The sequence below is a fragment of the Condylura cristata genome, unplaced genomic scaffold (assembly GCF_000260355.1).
Source record: "Condylura cristata isolate star-nosed mole 26May11 unplaced genomic scaffold, ConCri1.0 scaffold00032, whole genome shotgun sequence".
Taxonomy (NCBI): domain Eukaryota; kingdom Metazoa; phylum Chordata; class Mammalia; order Eulipotyphla; family Talpidae; genus Condylura; species Condylura cristata.
Genome location: NW_004567133.1, coordinates 13,416,735 through 13,434,959, shown reverse-complemented (window position 1 = coordinate 13,434,959; position 18,225 = coordinate 13,416,735). Strand labels below are relative to the sequence as shown.

The window sequence follows — 18,225 nt, the reverse complement described above, 5'->3', positions numbered from 1 at the left end:
CCCGGGAGCAGTGCTCTGCCAGAGGAGGGTGCAGTGGGGCGGGTCCTCCGAGCCACCCCCAAGCAGGTCCTCGCTGTCCCAGGAGCTCCAGTGGTCTGAGGGTCCTCTGTGGTGAGAGGGCGAGGGAGTGAGTGGAGAGCAGCTGCTGCAGCGGCTGGCTGGGTGAGGGCAGGCCAGTGCCCAGGCTGCAGGTGCTCTGAGCTCTGCGCTGAAGCCTGGCTCTTTTTTTTTTTTTTTTTAAAGATTTATTTATTGTGCATACAGAACTGGGGAACAGGCCAGAGGCTCAGGGGCGGCGAGAGGCTTCACCAGAGACAGAGCAGGGAACAGAACAGGCAGATCTATGAAGTACACTGCTGAGGGGAGCAGCGGGCGGGTCAGGAGAGGTCTGCCACGCCATGTGGTCACCTCTGGGGCAGGCGGGGATTGAACTCATGCGGAAGTGGCTTTAGATTCTCAGTGCTGTGCTTTAACTCGCTGCGCCACCAGGGAGGGCCAGCCTGGCTTTTTAATAAAACCCTTTTGGCTTCCTTTGGGGGTCTCTGGTCTCCACTCATAAGCCATAGGCTGGCTGTCGCCTCATCAGTCCTTAAGTGGTGTGTCGCATAGCTGTCCCTTGTTTACATCAAGTTCCAAGTCACATCCAAACACGCTGTTTACATCATATGCTCCCACTTACATCCAGTGTTTACAACATAGCTCCTAACAGTCTTGCACTAAGAGTTTCAGGTGTCTGTAGGTGCTGTCATGACCGGTGAGTCACAGGTCTCCATGTCTAAGTCACTTGTCCCTGAGCCCCCAGCACAGAGCCCAGCCTCTGGTGTGGCCGGCATGCCATGTGAGTCTGAAACAGGTTTGCTAAGAGAAATCAGCCCAGCAAAGGTCAACAGAGGAGTGCTGGGCTCTACCTGGGGTCTGCGTTTCATCTCATTGCCAGCCTAGCGCCCAGAGCCAGAGGACCTGGGGCAGAGCTCCGGCCCACTGGACATCCAGGGTACCTGCTGGCTGCACGTCCAGGGTGCACTGCTTCAATAACACAGACTGGGTGTCTTGCCAAATACGGGTGCGTGTGGAGATGGCCCTGCTGACCAGAGCAGTCTAAAAAGTAAAGAACAGGCCCTCCCTGGTGGCGCAGCGGGTTAGAGCACAGCACTGAGAATCTGAAGCCGCTTCCGCATGAGTTCGATTCCCGCTTGCCCCGGAGGTGACCACATGGCGTGGCAGACCTCTCCTGGCCTGCCTGCTGCTCCCCTCAGCGGTGTGCTTCATCGATCTGCCTGTTCTACTCCCCGCTCTGTCTCTGGTGAAGCCTCTCGCTGCCCCTAAGCCTCTGGCCTGTACCCCAGTTCTGTATGCACAAATAAATAAATCTTTAAAAAAAAAAAAAAAGAACATTTCAAACAATTACTGTGACAGCTGGTGTAGGCAAGAGAAAAATCCCATCCCTTTTACTTGGAAACTTTTGCCCAGCAGCAAAACTATAATGTGTAGACACAATCTGTTAGAATTTGCAAGTGTGCGTCCCAGACACCTACCTGTGACATCAACTGTTGCTCAACACACACATATTAAATCTGGAATTCACAAAGTAATATTTTTTGGTGCTGATAACGTATTTGTAGAGTACCTGGGAAGTTTTTCTTTTCTTTTTTTTTTTCCCATTATAAAAGCAATAGAAGTTTGTGTTAAGGAAATTCAAACCGAACAAAAGGGAATCCATTTTAGTGAAAAGGTCTTACCTAATGCCAACCCCCCTCATTTCAAATCCCCTGCTTTTGTTAAGATATTTTGGGGTGTTCCAGAGCTTTTCTAGGCAGATGCAAGAAAATACTATTAACCTGCTGAGATTTTTCGACAAGTGAGGCTATATATTAATGTCTTGCGATGTGTACAGTAACACATACTGGGCGCCTTGCCAGACACAGCCTTAAATGGTTCTGTGGTATCCATTTATTGGAGCTATATGAGGAAATTTATTTTAAAGATTTATTTATTTGTGCATACAGAACTGGGGTACAGGCCAGAGATGCAGAGGGGTGAGAGGACTCACCAGACACAGAATGGGGAGCAAAACAGGCAACTGATGAAGTCCACTGCTGAGGGGAGCAGCAGGCAGGCCAGGAGAGGCCGGCTGCCATGTGGGTCACCTCCGGGGTGGGGACTGAACTCATGCTGAAGTGGCTTTAGCTTCTTGATGCTATGCTTTTAACCCGCTGCGCCCAGAGAGGAAATTTTAACTAGCCTCCTAGTATTGGACATTCAGGAGAATTGCCTACAAAATAATGATCGTTCACAGAAGGATGCAATGTATTTGCCATCTTTCTATGGTGGCAAAGATGCCACCTACTCTGTTTATCCGTGAAACCCCCAGTGCTTAGTGCATTGCCCAACACATGTGGGTGCCCAAAAGGGGATTTTGGGGTGAATACATCTCCATGTGAATGTACAGGCATTTGAATTTTCTTTGTGTATTGACCAATCGCCCTCCAAAAGCTTTGCTTTTTTATAAATTCCCCTCCCTCTTTTGCCTTGTTTGCTTCTCTCTTGAGAAACTGAAACTTCATCTTCAGAACTCAGAGCAGTGGAAAGGCAGCTTGCTCGTGTGTTTGTTTCTGGCATTACTAGCCACTCCCATGGATTGAGGGGATTACCGTCGCACAAGTGCATTATCTTCCTGTTCTGGAGGACAGCAGTCCACAACAGTTCAGACGGACGGTGTTCCCTCTGGATGCTCTAGAGGATGATCCATTTCTTGCTTTTATAGCTTCTAAAGATCGCATCTCTCCCTCCGTTTATGGTCCTCTCTACATCACTGCGACTTCTGCACTTACTGCCGCCTCTCCTCGGACTCGGACCCCCAAACCTCCCTCTTTCCCTTATATGGACCCTTTGGCCACCCGTAGTACAATCGTAGATAATCTCCCCATTTTGAAATCCTTAATTGCATCCCATCTGCCAAGTCTTTTGTTACATAAAGTAACATGGTTACAGGTCCAGGGATTAGGACATGAATGCTTGGGGGCCTCGTGATCCGTGATCCGTCTCTCCAGCTGAGGGATGACGTTTGAGTATCAGCATTTTACTTCAACACATACATATGCTAAGTATTGAGACCTGACTCACATGCCCTGAAATCAATCTGAGAAACACACTAACCAGGCACATTGCTCTGCCCTTTTCATAACCACCCTGAGGCTCTGCTTTTCTTTCCTGCAAAACTGGAGAGCTTGAGATTTGTCTCATAGGAAATGCTGTATCTAAGATATCTGTCCATCCCTGTCCATTTAACCTGCAGTCAGGAATTAGTCATGTTGTTTTAATATTCACAAAATAAAATGAAAGTACTGGACTAAGCACAAATGAGGCAGAAAAAGATATTCTCTAAACTGCTGGAGTGAATGGAAATTGGCACAGGCTTTGCAGAGGGCAGCAGCTGACTGCATGAAGGAAATGGAGTCTCGTAAGTATTTTTCTCTTTATCCCAGTAATTACCCATGTCTAAAGTGTATCTTGGGGGCATGGTTGAATTTATGTACAAAGATGTTCCATGAAATAATATTTATAATACTGGACATAGAGTGGGAATATAGTAAGAATCCACTAGTAAGGGGTTAGGTAAGAAAGTGCCTCTCATTCATAATACAGAAATCTCATCCGCCTTATCAAGGATTTTGTAAAAAACAATATTAATTACCATGCTCAGAGGTTTGTCAAAAACTAATCACAAACGTTGGAGTAGGTTCAACCAGGGTTATTTATGATCTAACATAGAACTCTGTGTGGTCAGTCAGCGTAGGTAGAAAAATAAGGACTAACAAACATAGATTGTATGAGCGCAGCAGCGGTCATTTCTGGGCATGGACTTGGTGGATTTTGGTTTTCTGATATTTTCCATTTTCAAGCAGTGAGGATAGATACAGAGATTTCAACACACAATTCTTCTGGATTCCCAGGGTTTGTGGGTCGAGAACAAACACGACAGGTGTCCCCTGCTGGAGGCGGGAGGCGGTGCCACCTAGCTGCAACTTTTTAAAACAGCATATTGTGCCCAAAACCCTTCCAGAGAAGCGAGCCTGAAACTAGCACACTCCTCTGCTAACTCAAGAATGGTTACCGGGACAAAGAGGCCAACTGCAAATCACGGACCAAACGTCACCCCGGGAAACCGCTGCTACTCATTCTAGGCGCACTAGGAAGACGGACAATTGTCAAGGTCGGGGGTCAAAGCTCCCGGCGTTTGATTCTCCCGTCCTTGCGCTTTGGTAACTTGCATTTGGAGAGAGCATAAAGACAAAGTAAATGTGCACGAATACGGCATTTACTACGTTTTTAATTAGGATGCTACATTCGCATTGCAGAACTCTCCTTAGGCGCACGTAAGGATACTGTCGCGAGGGCCAGCACCTCCCAGGGACGCTACGAATTCGGCCGGCGCTCGGCTCCTCTTCGGCTGAATTCGGCCGGCGCTCGGCTCCTCGGGCTCGGCTCGCTTCGGCTTTCTTCGAGTCCCTGTCGCGTCGGCCTCGGCTGCCCTTCGGCTGAGCTCGGCCTGCTCGCGTCCTCTCGGGTTCGGGTCTTCTCGGCTACGTTCGGCCTCCACTCGGCTCAGACTCGGCTCTCTTCGGTTGCGCTCGGCCCCGGCCCCGGAAGGGCTCGCATGGAGCCGGGAGCGCGGGCCCGATCCTTGGCGATGGCGCCGCTGCTGGAGTATGAGCGGCAGCTGGTGCTGGAACTGCTGGAGACCGACGGGCTGGTAGTGTGCGCCCGCGGGCTCGGCGCCGACCGGCTCCTCTACCACTTCCTGCGGCTGCACTGCCACCCGGCCTGCCTGGTGCTGGTGCTCAACACGCAGCCGGCCGAGGAGGTGCGGCCGCCGGCGCGGGGGGTGAGGGGACCCCGAGAGTGCAGGGGCGTCAGGCACACGCAGGCCCGGGCGCCGGTGCCGAGATTCTGAGGGCGCGCAGCTCCCTGACACGGCGGGGTCGGTGCAGTGGAGGTCCCCTGAGACCGACGCAGGTCCCTGACAGGGGTGCTAGGCTGGGAGAGGATGGGAGGCGCTCTGAGAAGATTTGGGGGGATCATCTGGGGACGATGTGTTTGGGGAGAAGGATTGACATGCTGAAGGGCATGGGGACACGTCTGGAGGAGGCGATGAATAAGAAGAAGGATGTCAAGGGGCTTGCGGGGGACAGAGAAGTGGGACCCCAAAAGGGAAACATGAAGGTGACGGGGGCGGGGGGGGGGTGTCGCTGAGGTTATTTGCTGGGACTTGAACGGGGACACTGAGGCTGGGGAGAACCCAGTAGGGAAAAGGAGGGACCGAGGGGTTTCAGCAAGGAAGGACATAGAATCTGAAGGGAAGGGCGAGAGCTGTGGAGGCTGGGGGTGGCTCCCTGAGGTTACATGGGGTCAAGGAGATGGGAGTATGTGGAGGAAGGGGGATATGCTTATGCCGAGGCCAGAGGAAAACATCAGCTGAAAAGAGTAACCACAGAGTCCTTGAGGGCAGGGACCCTGACTGATGCATCAGGGTGTCCCCAGTGCAGACCCAGGCCCCCAGTCAAGTATTGAACTGAAGGTGCACAGAGTCATGGGCCGTTTTCAAGGAGGTCCCTCCAGGCCGGATAGGGTGAGAAGGTCTCACAGCTGCCTGCAAATCTGCTGTTCCTGTTTTGTAGGTAGCCAAAGCGTTGCATCCAGTGTTTTGAAGTCTTTGTTACCATGCTAACAACTCAAACAGAATGATCCCTTAGTGTACACCCCAAAACAAAATCAAAATCCGAGTTAAATGTAGATCCACCTAAGGGAATAACTCAGTTTGTGTATTCTCTAGCAAGCTCATTGTCTTTGAAGAAGGCAGCTCAGTGTTTTAAATACAAATGCCCAATGCCTATTAAAAATTCCTCTGTATTAAACAGCCACTAACAAGTTCGATCTGATTTAGGAGTATTTTATCAATCAGCTGAAGATAGATGGAATTGAACACCTCCCTCGCCGGGTGACAAACGAAATCGCCAGTAACAATCGCTATGAGGTTTACACACAAGGAGGTGTGATATTTGCAACAAGTCGAATTCTTGTGGTTGATTTCTTGACCGATAGAATACCTTCCGATTTAATTACTGGTAAGAATGTGAGCTCTTATCACTATTTGTTTATGCATTTTCCCTTTTTCTGTCTGTCCCCTCTGCTGAACTCAAACCCAGACCTCGCCAGGCACTGGATGCTTTTGCTCATAACCTGACACCTTTGAGTTGCTCCATGAACACTGGCAGCCTAAATCTGCAACTTGCCCTTGTCTTCTAAGCTCATATTCAATAAATACTCAGTAATTGGCTAGCATTTGCTTTGAGAACTCAGAGAGGCTTGAGAGGTTTACAAATATTCTTCATGTATTCCTTTGCAACTTATTTCTATGATTTCAAATTAAACCAAGCCATTGCTTATTTCTTTGGGGAGTGGTTTCATTTTAGCTAGGATTAATAGAGAAGAGGAGTTACTTTTCATTACCATGCATCTCCTGAGAAGCCTTTTCTGATGTCCCCAAAGCTAATTTAGGGGCCTCTGTGTCCTCAGGTCACCCTGTGCTTCTGCCCAGGCATAGTGCCCAGAACCCCACATTGTACTTATCTGTCTTGCTCATGTTGGTGACCCCTCCAGGAATGCCTTGTTCCTCCTGCACCTGGGGCATAGTTGCAACTAGACAGCTATCTGTTGGATGAATGTAACCTTTAGTGGACACTTGGAGGGCAGACTCTGAAATTATAACCATCGTTAGTATTTCCATTGTCATCTTACCCAGGATCTAGAAGACACTCAAAAATATTTAGTGAATGAGTGTGTATGATGAATGCTCTACATAGTATAGGGTGAGCCGGCGGAGGAAAACTTTGTTACCCTTGCCTGAGACTGACCATCCCCATCAAGGATGGCACTGACCTCTGGTCAGGTTCACTTGTCTTGAAAAGGTGACTCCACCACCTACAAGCAAGCTCCTTACCTTTCATGAGCCTCAGTTTACTCCTGCCCGTTCTGAAAGGTGGTTCTCACCATTTTCCTCTACTTCTCCCTCTCTGGAGACACTGCCATCTATTCATCTATTGCATTCTTGCCTTTTCTGTCATAAGTCTAAATGTCCTCGTGTTGGGCCTCCCTGGTGGTAGAAGGGTTTAAGTCTCAGCACTCTAAGCCATCACCAGCCGCTGCAGCACTGGTGTGATCCCCAGCCAGGGAGTGACCCACAGGGTACAGCAGACCTCTCCTGTCTCCCACCGCCCCCCTCAGCAGTAGACTTCAGTGGATCCACCTGTCTGCTCCCCACTCTGGTGAATCCTCTTATATGCATAAATAAATCTTTTTTTTTAATGTTCTCATGACAACTACTGTTTTTTATTCATGTCCCTTTAAAAACTATATTGATGAGTGAAGTGAGTAAGCTGGCTTGGTTTTTAGAGTAGCGGACAGTGGACCACCCCTCACAGGGTAGAGCAGCGCTCTTGTGTTGCTGGAAACTGTGATGCTTTTTTACTCTACAGTTCTGCTGTTGACTTATTATATCCATGATTAAGTGAAATGCTTCTGTTATTTTGTGGGGGTTTTTTTGCAAATCAAGTTTTTAATTGACATATAATTTACTTATAACAATATATTATTTCAGGTGTAGCATATAATACTCTTTTTTAAATCAAGAAAATAGCACCTCCTAGAGTTATTGTAAGGATTGAGTGGGATAAAATAAAGAGCCTGGTATACAGTAATCACTTAATAAATAATAGCAAGTAGAAAAGGGCTGGGTTTTATAACCAGGAAACTGGGTACATGATAGTCTTAACTGTTTGCTGCCTTCTACTACCGGGTTTTAAGTTGACAAAACGGGTTGGGAGAGTATTGAAATGACCACTAGATGTCACTGTTTCGCTGTGAATTTCAGTACAGTTCGCCCTAGTTAACAAGAGCGCAGTCTAAATAAACATCCAAAATACAGCTTAAGGGTAGTCCCTACCCTTAAGTAAAAGTGCAAAATTCCCAACCAGTGGCAGAGCTGGGGCTGCCGCTGCCTAACTGAAATGAGTACAAAGAAATCAACTCCTTCAAACTCTCCAGCCTCTGAGGCCAAAAGTCATTCAAACAGACCACGTAGATGTGCCTAACTTGCAAATAAGAACACTTTGTGGGGTCTGGGGTGGCCCTGACAGGTCTCACCTTGTTGTGATTGTTGTTTGTTTTCAGGGGAAACCCTCAAGGGGAGTCACTCAGAAGGAGGCATGAAGCTTTGTTCTCAGGCCCATAGATTTTGGAATCTTTTGTCTCCCCTTTACTTATTGGATGGCCTGGATCAAGTGACTTCCTGTTCTGGTCTCATGATGAGATGTATCCTGGAGAATTATTGTGAGGATAAGTGAAACGCAAATCTGAAAGTGCCTACGTCCAGTACCTCAGCTTTTCAGTGCCAGCTCCCATCCTCCTTTGGGTTCCGAAAGAGTGACATTTTAGAACGTACATTTTCTTAAATAGAGGTTCACCATTTGTTTGGAAGTCTATTTTTTAAACTGATAAAATTTCAGTCTAGGCCACTAAGTGTGACCCAGTCAACTGCTTGGAAAGTCCCAGCTACTGGGTAGAAAATAGTTTCTGGATAGTCAGTTGTGTACATATGTTAGGGTGATAGACAGTCCTTTGTGTACACACTCCTAAATAATACAGTTGTTATACTGAAAAATAATTGGCTTAACTGGAGTAGATTGTAATTAACCATCCATCAGAATCTAGAATTTAAACACCAAAATAGTAGAAACTGAGTTGTGTGTATGCACTAGAAAGGGCAGTAAAACATCACAAGTATCATCTTCCAGACCCTCGGATTGAGAACTGGAGCAAAAATACGCGAGCACATTTACAGCAGGTACATAGAGGTCACCACGTGGGTCTCAGAAGCCGAGAGCCCTAAACCCTCACCGTGTGGCCCAGGGTTGCTCCTTCTACCGTTAAGGACACTTGTCTAATTGTCCTTTTGCAACACGGATGTCACTGTCGTATTAAATGTATTAAAGATGTATTAAATATGTTCATTAGAAGTTTTTATTTTCAGTGGGCTAATTCAATTGAAAATGCTCTAATTTTGAACACTGGATTATGCTCACAGGTGATGTCGGTGTCGCCCAGACTTGTAAAACGCTACTTGGTATCCCCTGCTGATTTCTTATAGAAAAGGAGAATTAGGGGCCCATCTTGCTTTCAGAAATTCTTCTTCCATCATGCCTGTCACACCCACCCTTTGCTTTTATTATCCCTTCTGCCTGGAACTCTCTTGGGCCAGAGGGTGGCAGGGTCACCGCTCACCCCCCTCAGGCCTTCACTCAGCCATGAGCTCGGCCAGGCCGCCCCAGTGACCACGCCTTCCCCCCACACCTCTGCTCCTCTTCTGAGACCTGAGTCTCCACACCATCGCCCCTCTCCCCGCAGGCGTGTTGGTGTACAGAGCTCACCGAATCATCGAGTCCTGTCAGGAAGCATTCATCCTGCGCCTCTTCCGCCAGAAGAACAAGCGTGGTTTCATCAAGGCCTTCACAGACAACGCCGTGGCCTTCGACACGGGTTTCTGCCACGTGGAAAGAGTGATGAGGAATCTTTTTGTAAGGAAGCTCTATCTGTGGCCAAGGTAACGGCCTTCTGTGCTCAGGCCCTCCGAGGGGACCGGCTGTCGTTTAAATTGACACTGTCCCGTGACATAAAACTCATCGTAGGTCCACTCCACGCGTCCTGTCAGACTGGCCCCACTGTCAATCTCTGTCACCACCTTTGTGACTCCTTTTAGAGGAGAGCACGTTGGGGGCTGTTTCTCTACTCACCTAATCCAGCCAGGGCGGCCTCTTTCTTTTTCAGAGACTCAGACATGCAGTGGCTTTAGGTGAAGGGCAGACTTGCTGGCTAAGACTCCCACTTCCACTTTGAAAATTACCCACCAGGGAAATAAAGTACAAACATGTTGAAGAATTTATGTAAGTTTCTCAGAAAAAAAGAAAAAATAAGGTTTCCATCTTTTTTTTTTTTTAAGGTTTCCATTTTTAAACACTCTGCAGCCTGTGCTAATAAATATTTTGGCCACATGCTGGTATTTGAGAAGAGTTGCTGCAGCCTTTTTCCTTTCTTGATTGTACCTCACTTCAGGGATTAGTGGGCTTTTCGTGAAAAAGGCGGGTGGTCAAATATCCCGGGCTGTGGAGGCCTTGAAGTTAAGCAGAGATGACCTGTAAATGATGTGAGTGTCTCTGCATCTTACACAAGCAGGCTCTGGGCTAGGCCCGTGTCATAGTCTTCTGACCCCAGAATAGTATTTCCACTCACTGAGGTTAAAAATATTCCTGAAAACGTCATTTGCTTTCCATCCTTCTTAACTGCATTTTACCAGAAATACCCCTAGGATATTAAACTGAAGCCAGAAATACACATTGCTCCTGAAACTGTAGAAAATATTTGAAAACCGCTTATCTTCCTAGGTTCCATGTCGCAGTAAACTCATTTCTAGAACAGCACAAACCTGAAGTCGTGGAGATTCATGTTTCCATGACGCCGGCCATGCTTGCTATCCAGACGGCCATCCTGGACATCCTCAACGCATGTCTGAAGGAGCTGAAATTCCATAACCCGTCACTTGAAGTTGAAGATTTATCTTTAGAAAATGCTATTGGAAAACCTTTTGATAAGGTTTGCTATTTCTTTTCCTTTTTATGCATGGTGTGTTATATTGTACATGTAAAGAATGCAGGTTATTTTAATAATTGCGGTGTTCCTAGTAGGAATTTGCCATTATTTTTTAATTAAATTGGAGGTGATTTAAAGTATAGCTCCACTCTGGCTTACTAGAAGGTAATCATTTGTTAAAAATACATGGATTGGCATCAAAACATAACTCTGATTTTTGCAGTTACAGTTTTTAGCTCATTTTAAGTATAATTAAGAGGAGGTTAAATAACCTTTTTACTCTAAAGTGACATTGGGCAGCAACAGGTAGAAGAGTTACATAAAAATGCTTCATAATTATACATAAACTTATGACCACTTTCTTGGAATTGAATACTTTTTGGAATTAAATATTTTGGATGAGTTTTCATTACTGGGGAGTGTAAAGCTCTGTGTTCAAATTACATTCTCAGTTGAGAAAAGGTAAGGCTTCAGTTCAAGGAGTTTTTATTCTGATTTATTTTTTTAATCATAAATTAATATTGGCACAGATGTGAGATTGAAATGTAGACCCAGAAAATGTTATTTTAAAATTCCACGCAGCTTTGTTTTCATTTTTGGGAAGAACAAAAATACCTGTCTCTTTTAAATTCACTCTTTGTCCTTGGAAATAATGTGACTGACTATATTCTACAAAAGGGGAAACTTAACTCATTTCTCAACTTCTTCCAGAGTCATCATATATAAAATAATATATTGAATTAATGTCATGTGTTCTGTTCTTAAAGTTCATTATAATTTAAATGAATGTTGATACCAAAGTCCCAAAACAAAAATGCCTCACATTCTTTTCATAAAATGTATCATCTTTAGAAAAAACAAAATATAGCCTCATATGTTTTCCACTAAGTTTCTGCTTTATCATTCCCTGGCTGGTAAAAGTCAACATGGCATGATAGGAATACCTTTGAGTAATCAGATTCCAATAATCCAATAATTCGAAAGTTATTTCGCATAACTTTCTTCTCATTCGAAAATGTAGCCTTCATAGATGATTTACAGGGCTCACGGCTGCATGCCCTGGCCATGACCTGGCTCGGACGGAGGCACCCAGCGCCTGTTGTCCTGTCCCGAGCGGTATCATTTGGATTCACAAGCGTCCCCGTGTGCCCTCGGCTGTGGCCACGCAAGTATTGCTCCTGCCCGTGTTAAGTTTGCTACTAGGGGCCCCTGGGCAGGTCAGGCTCCAGGTCAGGCTGCCCCCTCACACCCTGTTCCAGAAGCAGCAAGCGGAGGCGCTGGAGAAAGTCGCGAGCTGGGCAAGCTGCAGGCACACAGGCCTCCACAGGGCGTGTGCAAGGCTGTCCTGTGTTTTAAGTGACTTTTACGATATTGAAAGTTACTCACGTTTATACCGTTGTTAATATGACAGGTACGTCCCCATCCACGCCTCAGACTTAATAAATGAACAAGCAGATCTTTTACGCCAGCAATGAGGGTATAGAGGAATTTAACCCGGCGCCTGCGGCTTCCAGGCGCTCTGTGCTCCCTCGCCCCAGACAGGGTCAGGGCCAACTCCTGCAGGAGCCGGATGTGTCTGAGCTGCAGGCCCTGTCTCTTTGTAGAAACAGGTAATTGATTAGCTGGTGTTTTCTCTCCTGATGACTAGTGTAATTAATCGTTAGATATTCATGCTGAAATTTATTAGCATTAATAATGTAATGTGGAGAGTTAACATGAATAAAGCCAAACATGGAGAATCAAAAATTCATTGTCTGGTCATAAAGATTCTGACTGGGAGTAGAAATTATATTGATGTTGGAAATTAAAAGCTGCAGCCTTCTGACTATGGCCTGGTGGTGATCGCAGAATCTGATGGTAACAGGGGCCTGGGGGGCCCTGTGATGGGGGAGCTGCGGTCCAGGAGGCAGTGGGGAGGTGGTGGCCGTGGGGGAGAAGCCTAGCCTGTGCTTGGTCCCCAGCTTCACTGAGCCCGCAGGAAACTCAGATCTCCACACTGCCAACATGCAGTGACGTGGCAGACAGAGGACACCAAGGAGCTGCATTTTGTGGGTGCATCAGACACAGCAGTGACACCTCTCTAGAGTTCCTTCTTCCATAATGTTAACATTCCAGGCACGAGAAACCTTTTCAAGATTTTTCTCAAAAGCCTTGAAAAGTTATTAGCCATGATCCTAGAGTAATAAGAGGTAACATTGTTCCCTTTAAATTAGTGTGTAGAACTCAGGAAACTAGCCCGCACTTGTAATGTAATAAAATAATTCCAAAGGAAAATGCTTTACACTTGAAAAATTAAACATTATTATTAGACACTTACAAACTGAATTCTCTCTCCACTTCCTCGGGGGATAATGTTTTGGATGCTTTCCTGTGTGTGGTAAGTTGAATATAACAAAATTTACCACCCTGACCATTTTTAAGTAGACTGTTTATAACAATGACTACGTTGAACGTATTTTAGCAGCACTCAGTTTTATCTTTGTTTTAGACAATCCGCCATTACCTGGACCCTTTGTGGCACCAGCTTGGAGCCAGGACTAAATCCTTGGTGCAGGATTTGAAGATTCTACGAACATTGCTTCAGTATCTCTCCCAGTATGATTGTATTACATTTCTGAATCTTCTGGAATCTCTGAGAGCAACAGAGAAAGCTTTTGGTCAGAACTCAGGTAGGGTGTTTTGTGGAATACCCTGCCTTGGAGGTGGTTTGAATCAACTGCTGGATGTTGGGGCGGCAGAGGGGGTCAGTGCTGTATCTAACTGCCTGGTGTACTGAGATTCCGAGTCATGCTCAATGCACACAGCCCAGGGGCGCAGGTCTCACTGATAACTAATGTTCCCGCCTACTTACCTTCTGCTCGGCATAATAATAAGCAGGCATATCCATTCCAGGCACTTTTATTTGTGGAAAAGGCTGTGTATAATACAGGCCGTCCCCAAATTAGAAATAGGATGAGTTCTGGAAGTTTAGTTGTTAAGAACTTAAAATTCATTTTCCTCCAGAGAAACAGCAAGGGAGCATGGGGCTTCTTCCGTAGAGGGCCGAGGCCAAGAAGACATTTGTAGGGAAACACTCATCCGCTGACCGCCGTCTTGCCCACTGCCCACACTGTTGCAACCTGTGTATTTGGCCAGGCCAGTGATTGGCCAGAGGTGGTTCCCTGGCCCCTAGGGCCAAGATTCGGTATAGGCACAGGTTTTTATGGTTCCTTCAGGGACATTCTTGTCACAAATGGCAGGTGCACTGCAAGGAGTAATACAAGCCTGCCAACACGCTGGGCCCCAGTGCCAGGCCATGTGCAGGCACCAGAGGTCCTGCCACCCGTGTCTCTGCACTGTCACTGGGAATGTCAGCAAGTGGGGAGAGATCGGCTGATGTGCCGGTGCTATCATGAGAGCAGCATTGAGGCTGCAGAGCCTGTGAAGCATCTTGGGAGCCCCCTGAGGTGAGCCAGGTCATCAGAAACTCTTTCAAATGGGCCAGGAATTAAAGATTAAAGTCTCTCTCTTTTTTTTTTGCTTTTCATATCAGGTTGGCTGTTTCTTGACTCCAGCGCCTCAATGTTCATCAATGCTCGAGCAAGAGTTTATCAGATTCCAGATGCCAAAGCGAGTAAAAAAGGCAAAGTGTCAGAAAAAACGGAGATTAAAGAAGGGCAAGGTAAAGGATTCTCAGAGGCTTCAGCCTTTAACCTCTTGGTGTAGAGATGTTTATCAAGTGGCAGTGTGATTTTAACTCTTCAGCCACGTGAAAAGGTGTGCTTCTGTGTCATATGTAGTGGTCCATATCTGTTTACAATATTCACCTGGCAAGTCTTAGACTCCACTGCCAGGAGAGTCCAAATAAATGCCAAGGGTCTGTCGAGACTGTTCTCATTACTACATAAAGAACTATAGGTTAATTTTCTTTCTACTTTTGGCAATGAGTAGTTTATGCACTTAAATTCTGGGTGTGCCATTTAAAACCCATTAGCTTTTAGAGGTAAATAAGGGCTTTATTCCAACAGGTAAAATAAGTATCATTGGTATTTTGTTTTGTTTTGTTTTGTTTTTGGTCAAGGCATGAAACTGGGTTAGTGCTTACTTTCTGCCTCATGCAAAGGTCTGTTTCAGAAGTTAATTAAATATATGGTGACATGTTTGAATACATGTAGAAATATAAGTTTGAGTGTTGTCTACTTTTGTTTTTTTAACATTGTATTTACTTATTTTGCATAGACGAATTGGGGTATAGGCCAGAGACAGAGTAGAGAGCAGAAGTGCTCTCTACTAAATTCAACTAAAATCAACTAAAATCCACTGCTGAGAAGAGCAGCGAAGAGACAGGAGCAGTCTGCTGCGCCATGTGCGTCAGCTCCCTGGCTGGGGATCAAACTCAGGCCAGGCCAGTGTGGTGGGCCTTCATAGTGGTAGTGCTGAAACTTAACCCCTAGGCCACCAAGAAGACCTGATTATTGTCTTTTATTCCATGTTCCAGATTGTGAATGTTGTGGGGATTTTAGAAGTAATAACTACTGATTTTCTGTACTGTCCCCTTCATTTTGCCTCGCCACTTAGTGTCACTGCTGACAGCCGCACGCATCATCTCTTATTAATGCCTGTGCACAGAGCCCTCTGTCAGGGTGTCATGAAACCTGGATTAACACAGGTGTGACGTGTTGGCCATTCAGGCCAGAAGTAGACCTTTTCCAGGAAGGCAGAGTCTATCTATGAATTCTTACTGTTGAAGAAAGCTCAGGGGACTTTCTTCAGTTGTAGAATGAAACATGTGTTTTGTTATTCTAGCAGTCTTTGGAATAAGAACTGGCCATAAAATATAGGTTGTCTTTTATTTCTACACAGAAACAAAAAGGGAACTGGTCCTCGAAAGCAACCCCAAGTGGGAAGCACTCACTGAAGTATTGAAAGAAATTGAGGCAGAAAACAAGGAGAGTGAAGCCCTTGGTGGCCCAGGTAGGGGGAAAGGAGATGGTGGCATTCGCGTTCTCTTTCAGAATCCCGCAAGTCAGCCCCTTCGATTAGCTGGTTAGCAATACCTCAGTTACTTTGTTCATAAAATGTGAAAACGTAAGTGCTAAGTGAATACTGAAATACTATCAACAGCCTCCTTTCCACTCATGTGATTTTCTCCAGGTTGAATCATTGTGTATTCATGAAAGTGTGGGGTTTTTTTGCTGGTTGCATCCTCGGAACTTCTATTTCAGCTAATCCCCACATACATATTCACCAGACTTTAAATCTGGAATCCCCAAGGAGAAAGCTGATGAGCTCACATTTTATATTCCCAGCGAGTGTCTTTCCAGAGAAGCCTCAGCTGTTCCATGGAGTGACACCAACCTGGCTCTGGAATCGAAAACAATTCCGAACCTGAGGGCCACTCTGCTCAGACTCGACTAAGCAGGCTTGCACACACAGCAGGCTCAGCCGACTCCATTGAGAAAATAAAGCCAAACGGAAAATGAAACTCGATTACAGAAATTAACTCCTGCAGGGCAGTAGAGGCAAGCACCCAATCCTTCTATCAGTAAACACTCTGGTGGTATTTTCCCAGAACTACGGTGCTGTGATTTTAGAGCCAAGGTCACACAGGCTTCTCACTTAGAAAACGAAGAAGAGCGGAGCAGAAGAAATGGGTGCACAGTGGTCACTGTCAGCCTGGGCGTGCTTCCTTCCAGGTTTTCTTCCCCGTGTTTTCTGGTTTCTCATTGTCAGAGGCATAGCACAGGTATAATTTCTGGATCCAGAATTCATGAGTCAAATGACAGAGTCCTTAAGACACAGTTACCGCATTGACTTATATAAAGTTTTTATCAATCTTCAGTTCTTCTAACAGTGTAAGAACTTACCCATTTTTCGCAAAGGGAACAATGACTGAAAAATGTATTGGTACTATGTGAACCACATACATGTAACGATTTTATTAATTTAATTGCAGAAAAGTGTCATCTTGCTTTTATTTTTTTTTTAAAGATTTATTTATTTGTGCATATAGAACTGGGGTACAGGCCAGAGGCTCAGGGGCAGTGAGAGGCTTCACCAGAGACAGAGTGGGGAACAGAACAGGCAAATCGACGAAGTACACTGCTGAGGGGAGCAGCGGGCGGGTCAGGAGAGGTCTGCCACACCAGGGCAGGTGGGAATCGAACTCATGCGGAAGCGGCTTTAGATTCTCAGTGCTGTGCTTTAACCCACTGCGCCACCAGGGAGGGCCGTCATCTTGCTAGTGTATGACGAGCTCAGTAGCTCTTCATTAGCATGTGCTCTCGTGAATTATGTGTGTTCCCTTTGCCAATTGAGGCTAATTTTGAGTTTGTGTTGAATTTTTACATATTAAAGTTGTTAAACTTATCCGCGTTTTCGCAGAGTTCTTTTTGTCCTTAGCTTTTTTAATGCACCCTTTTTAAAAAAAAAAAATTCTTATGGGGTCAATCTTAGATTGTAGATACCAGTCTTGTCTGAGGTTTCTTCCTCTGCTTCTAAGCCAAGAAAATCATCTCCATCCGAAGGCGCTTAGAAGAGCCACCTTTCTTCTATGAGTTAATATTTGACATTTGACTCTGTAATCCACTTGGAATTTATTTTGCTATATAAGATCTTCTGGAAAATTGCTAATTAAAAAAGGGCTTCTTTAAAGCCTCCATTACACCATGACCGTACTTTCTCAAAGTAGGTATTTCTGGCTTCAACTTTGCTCAGAAGATTTAAGTAATCCTGCCGGCGAGCTGAAAGCTTCTGATAAACACCGAAGAACCTTCTGCAACAAAGCGCGCACATGGTGCCTTCAGCGCCCAGGGGCCGGGGTGCCTTCTTTTTGCTGTAAGGGCGCCGGGCCGGCCCCGGGCAGCGGCCCCCAGCAGTGACCGAACCTTCCTTCTCGTTTTAGGTCGGGTGCTCATCTGCGCCAGCGACGAGCGGACCTGCTCCCAGCTGCGGGAGTACCTCACCGGCGGGGCCGAGGCCTTCCTGCTGCGGCTGTACCGCAAGGCCTTCGAGAAGGACGGCAAGGCCCAGGAGGTGTGGGCGCCGCCGCCGAGAGAGGACTGCGCCCGGAGGACCACGAAGGCCCGCCGGCGGCCCGCAGACCGGCCTCCCGCCCAGGGGAGGGCGCTCAAAAAGAAGCCGCGCGGGCTGACGCTCACTCAGATGGTGGGCGCCGCGGGGCCGGCGGGAGGCGACGCGCCCGGCGAGGACGGCCGTCAGGGCGGCGGCGGCCCCGAAGGCTGCGGGGGAGAGATGGCGCACGAGGCCTTCGATGCCAACTTGTCGTCCGAGGCGGCCTACGGGATCCTGAGGGAGCCGCTCACCGTGCTGCACCCGCTCCTGGGCTGCGGCGACCCCTACGCGCTGACGCGGGTGCTGCACGAGGTGGAGCCCAGATACGTGGTGCTGTACGACGCCGAGCTGACGTTTGTCCGTCAGCTCGAGATCTACAGAGCCAGTCGGCCTGGGAGACCGCTGAGGCAAGTGGCGGGCTTGTGGGCCGGGCGCTGAGGGCTCGGCTCTCCCGGCGCCTGAGGGTTTCGC

General features: G+C 46.8%; 1 protein-coding gene across 1 annotated transcript in view; it reads left to right on the top strand.

Moving 5' to 3' along the window:
• The first annotated feature begins 4,656 nt into the window (after positions 1–4,656).
• The window catches only part of ERCC4 (excision repair cross-complementation group 4), a 25,304-nt gene continuing 11,735 nt past the window's right edge, over positions 4,657–18,225 (top strand). The window contains exons 1-8 of the mRNA XM_004692117.2: positions 4,657–4,864; positions 5,945–6,125; positions 9,463–9,658; positions 10,497–10,704; positions 13,190–13,370; positions 14,234–14,362; positions 15,544–15,654; positions 17,585–18,161. Coding sequence (XP_004692174.1) covers positions 4,658–4,864; positions 5,945–6,125; positions 9,463–9,658; positions 10,497–10,704; positions 13,190–13,370; positions 14,234–14,362; positions 15,544–15,654; positions 17,585–18,161 — 1,790 coding nt within the window. The 5' untranslated portion in view covers position 4,657. The remainder of the gene's footprint in view (positions 4,865–5,944; positions 6,126–9,462; positions 9,659–10,496; positions 10,705–13,189; positions 13,371–14,233; positions 14,363–15,543; positions 15,655–17,584; positions 18,162–18,225) is intronic.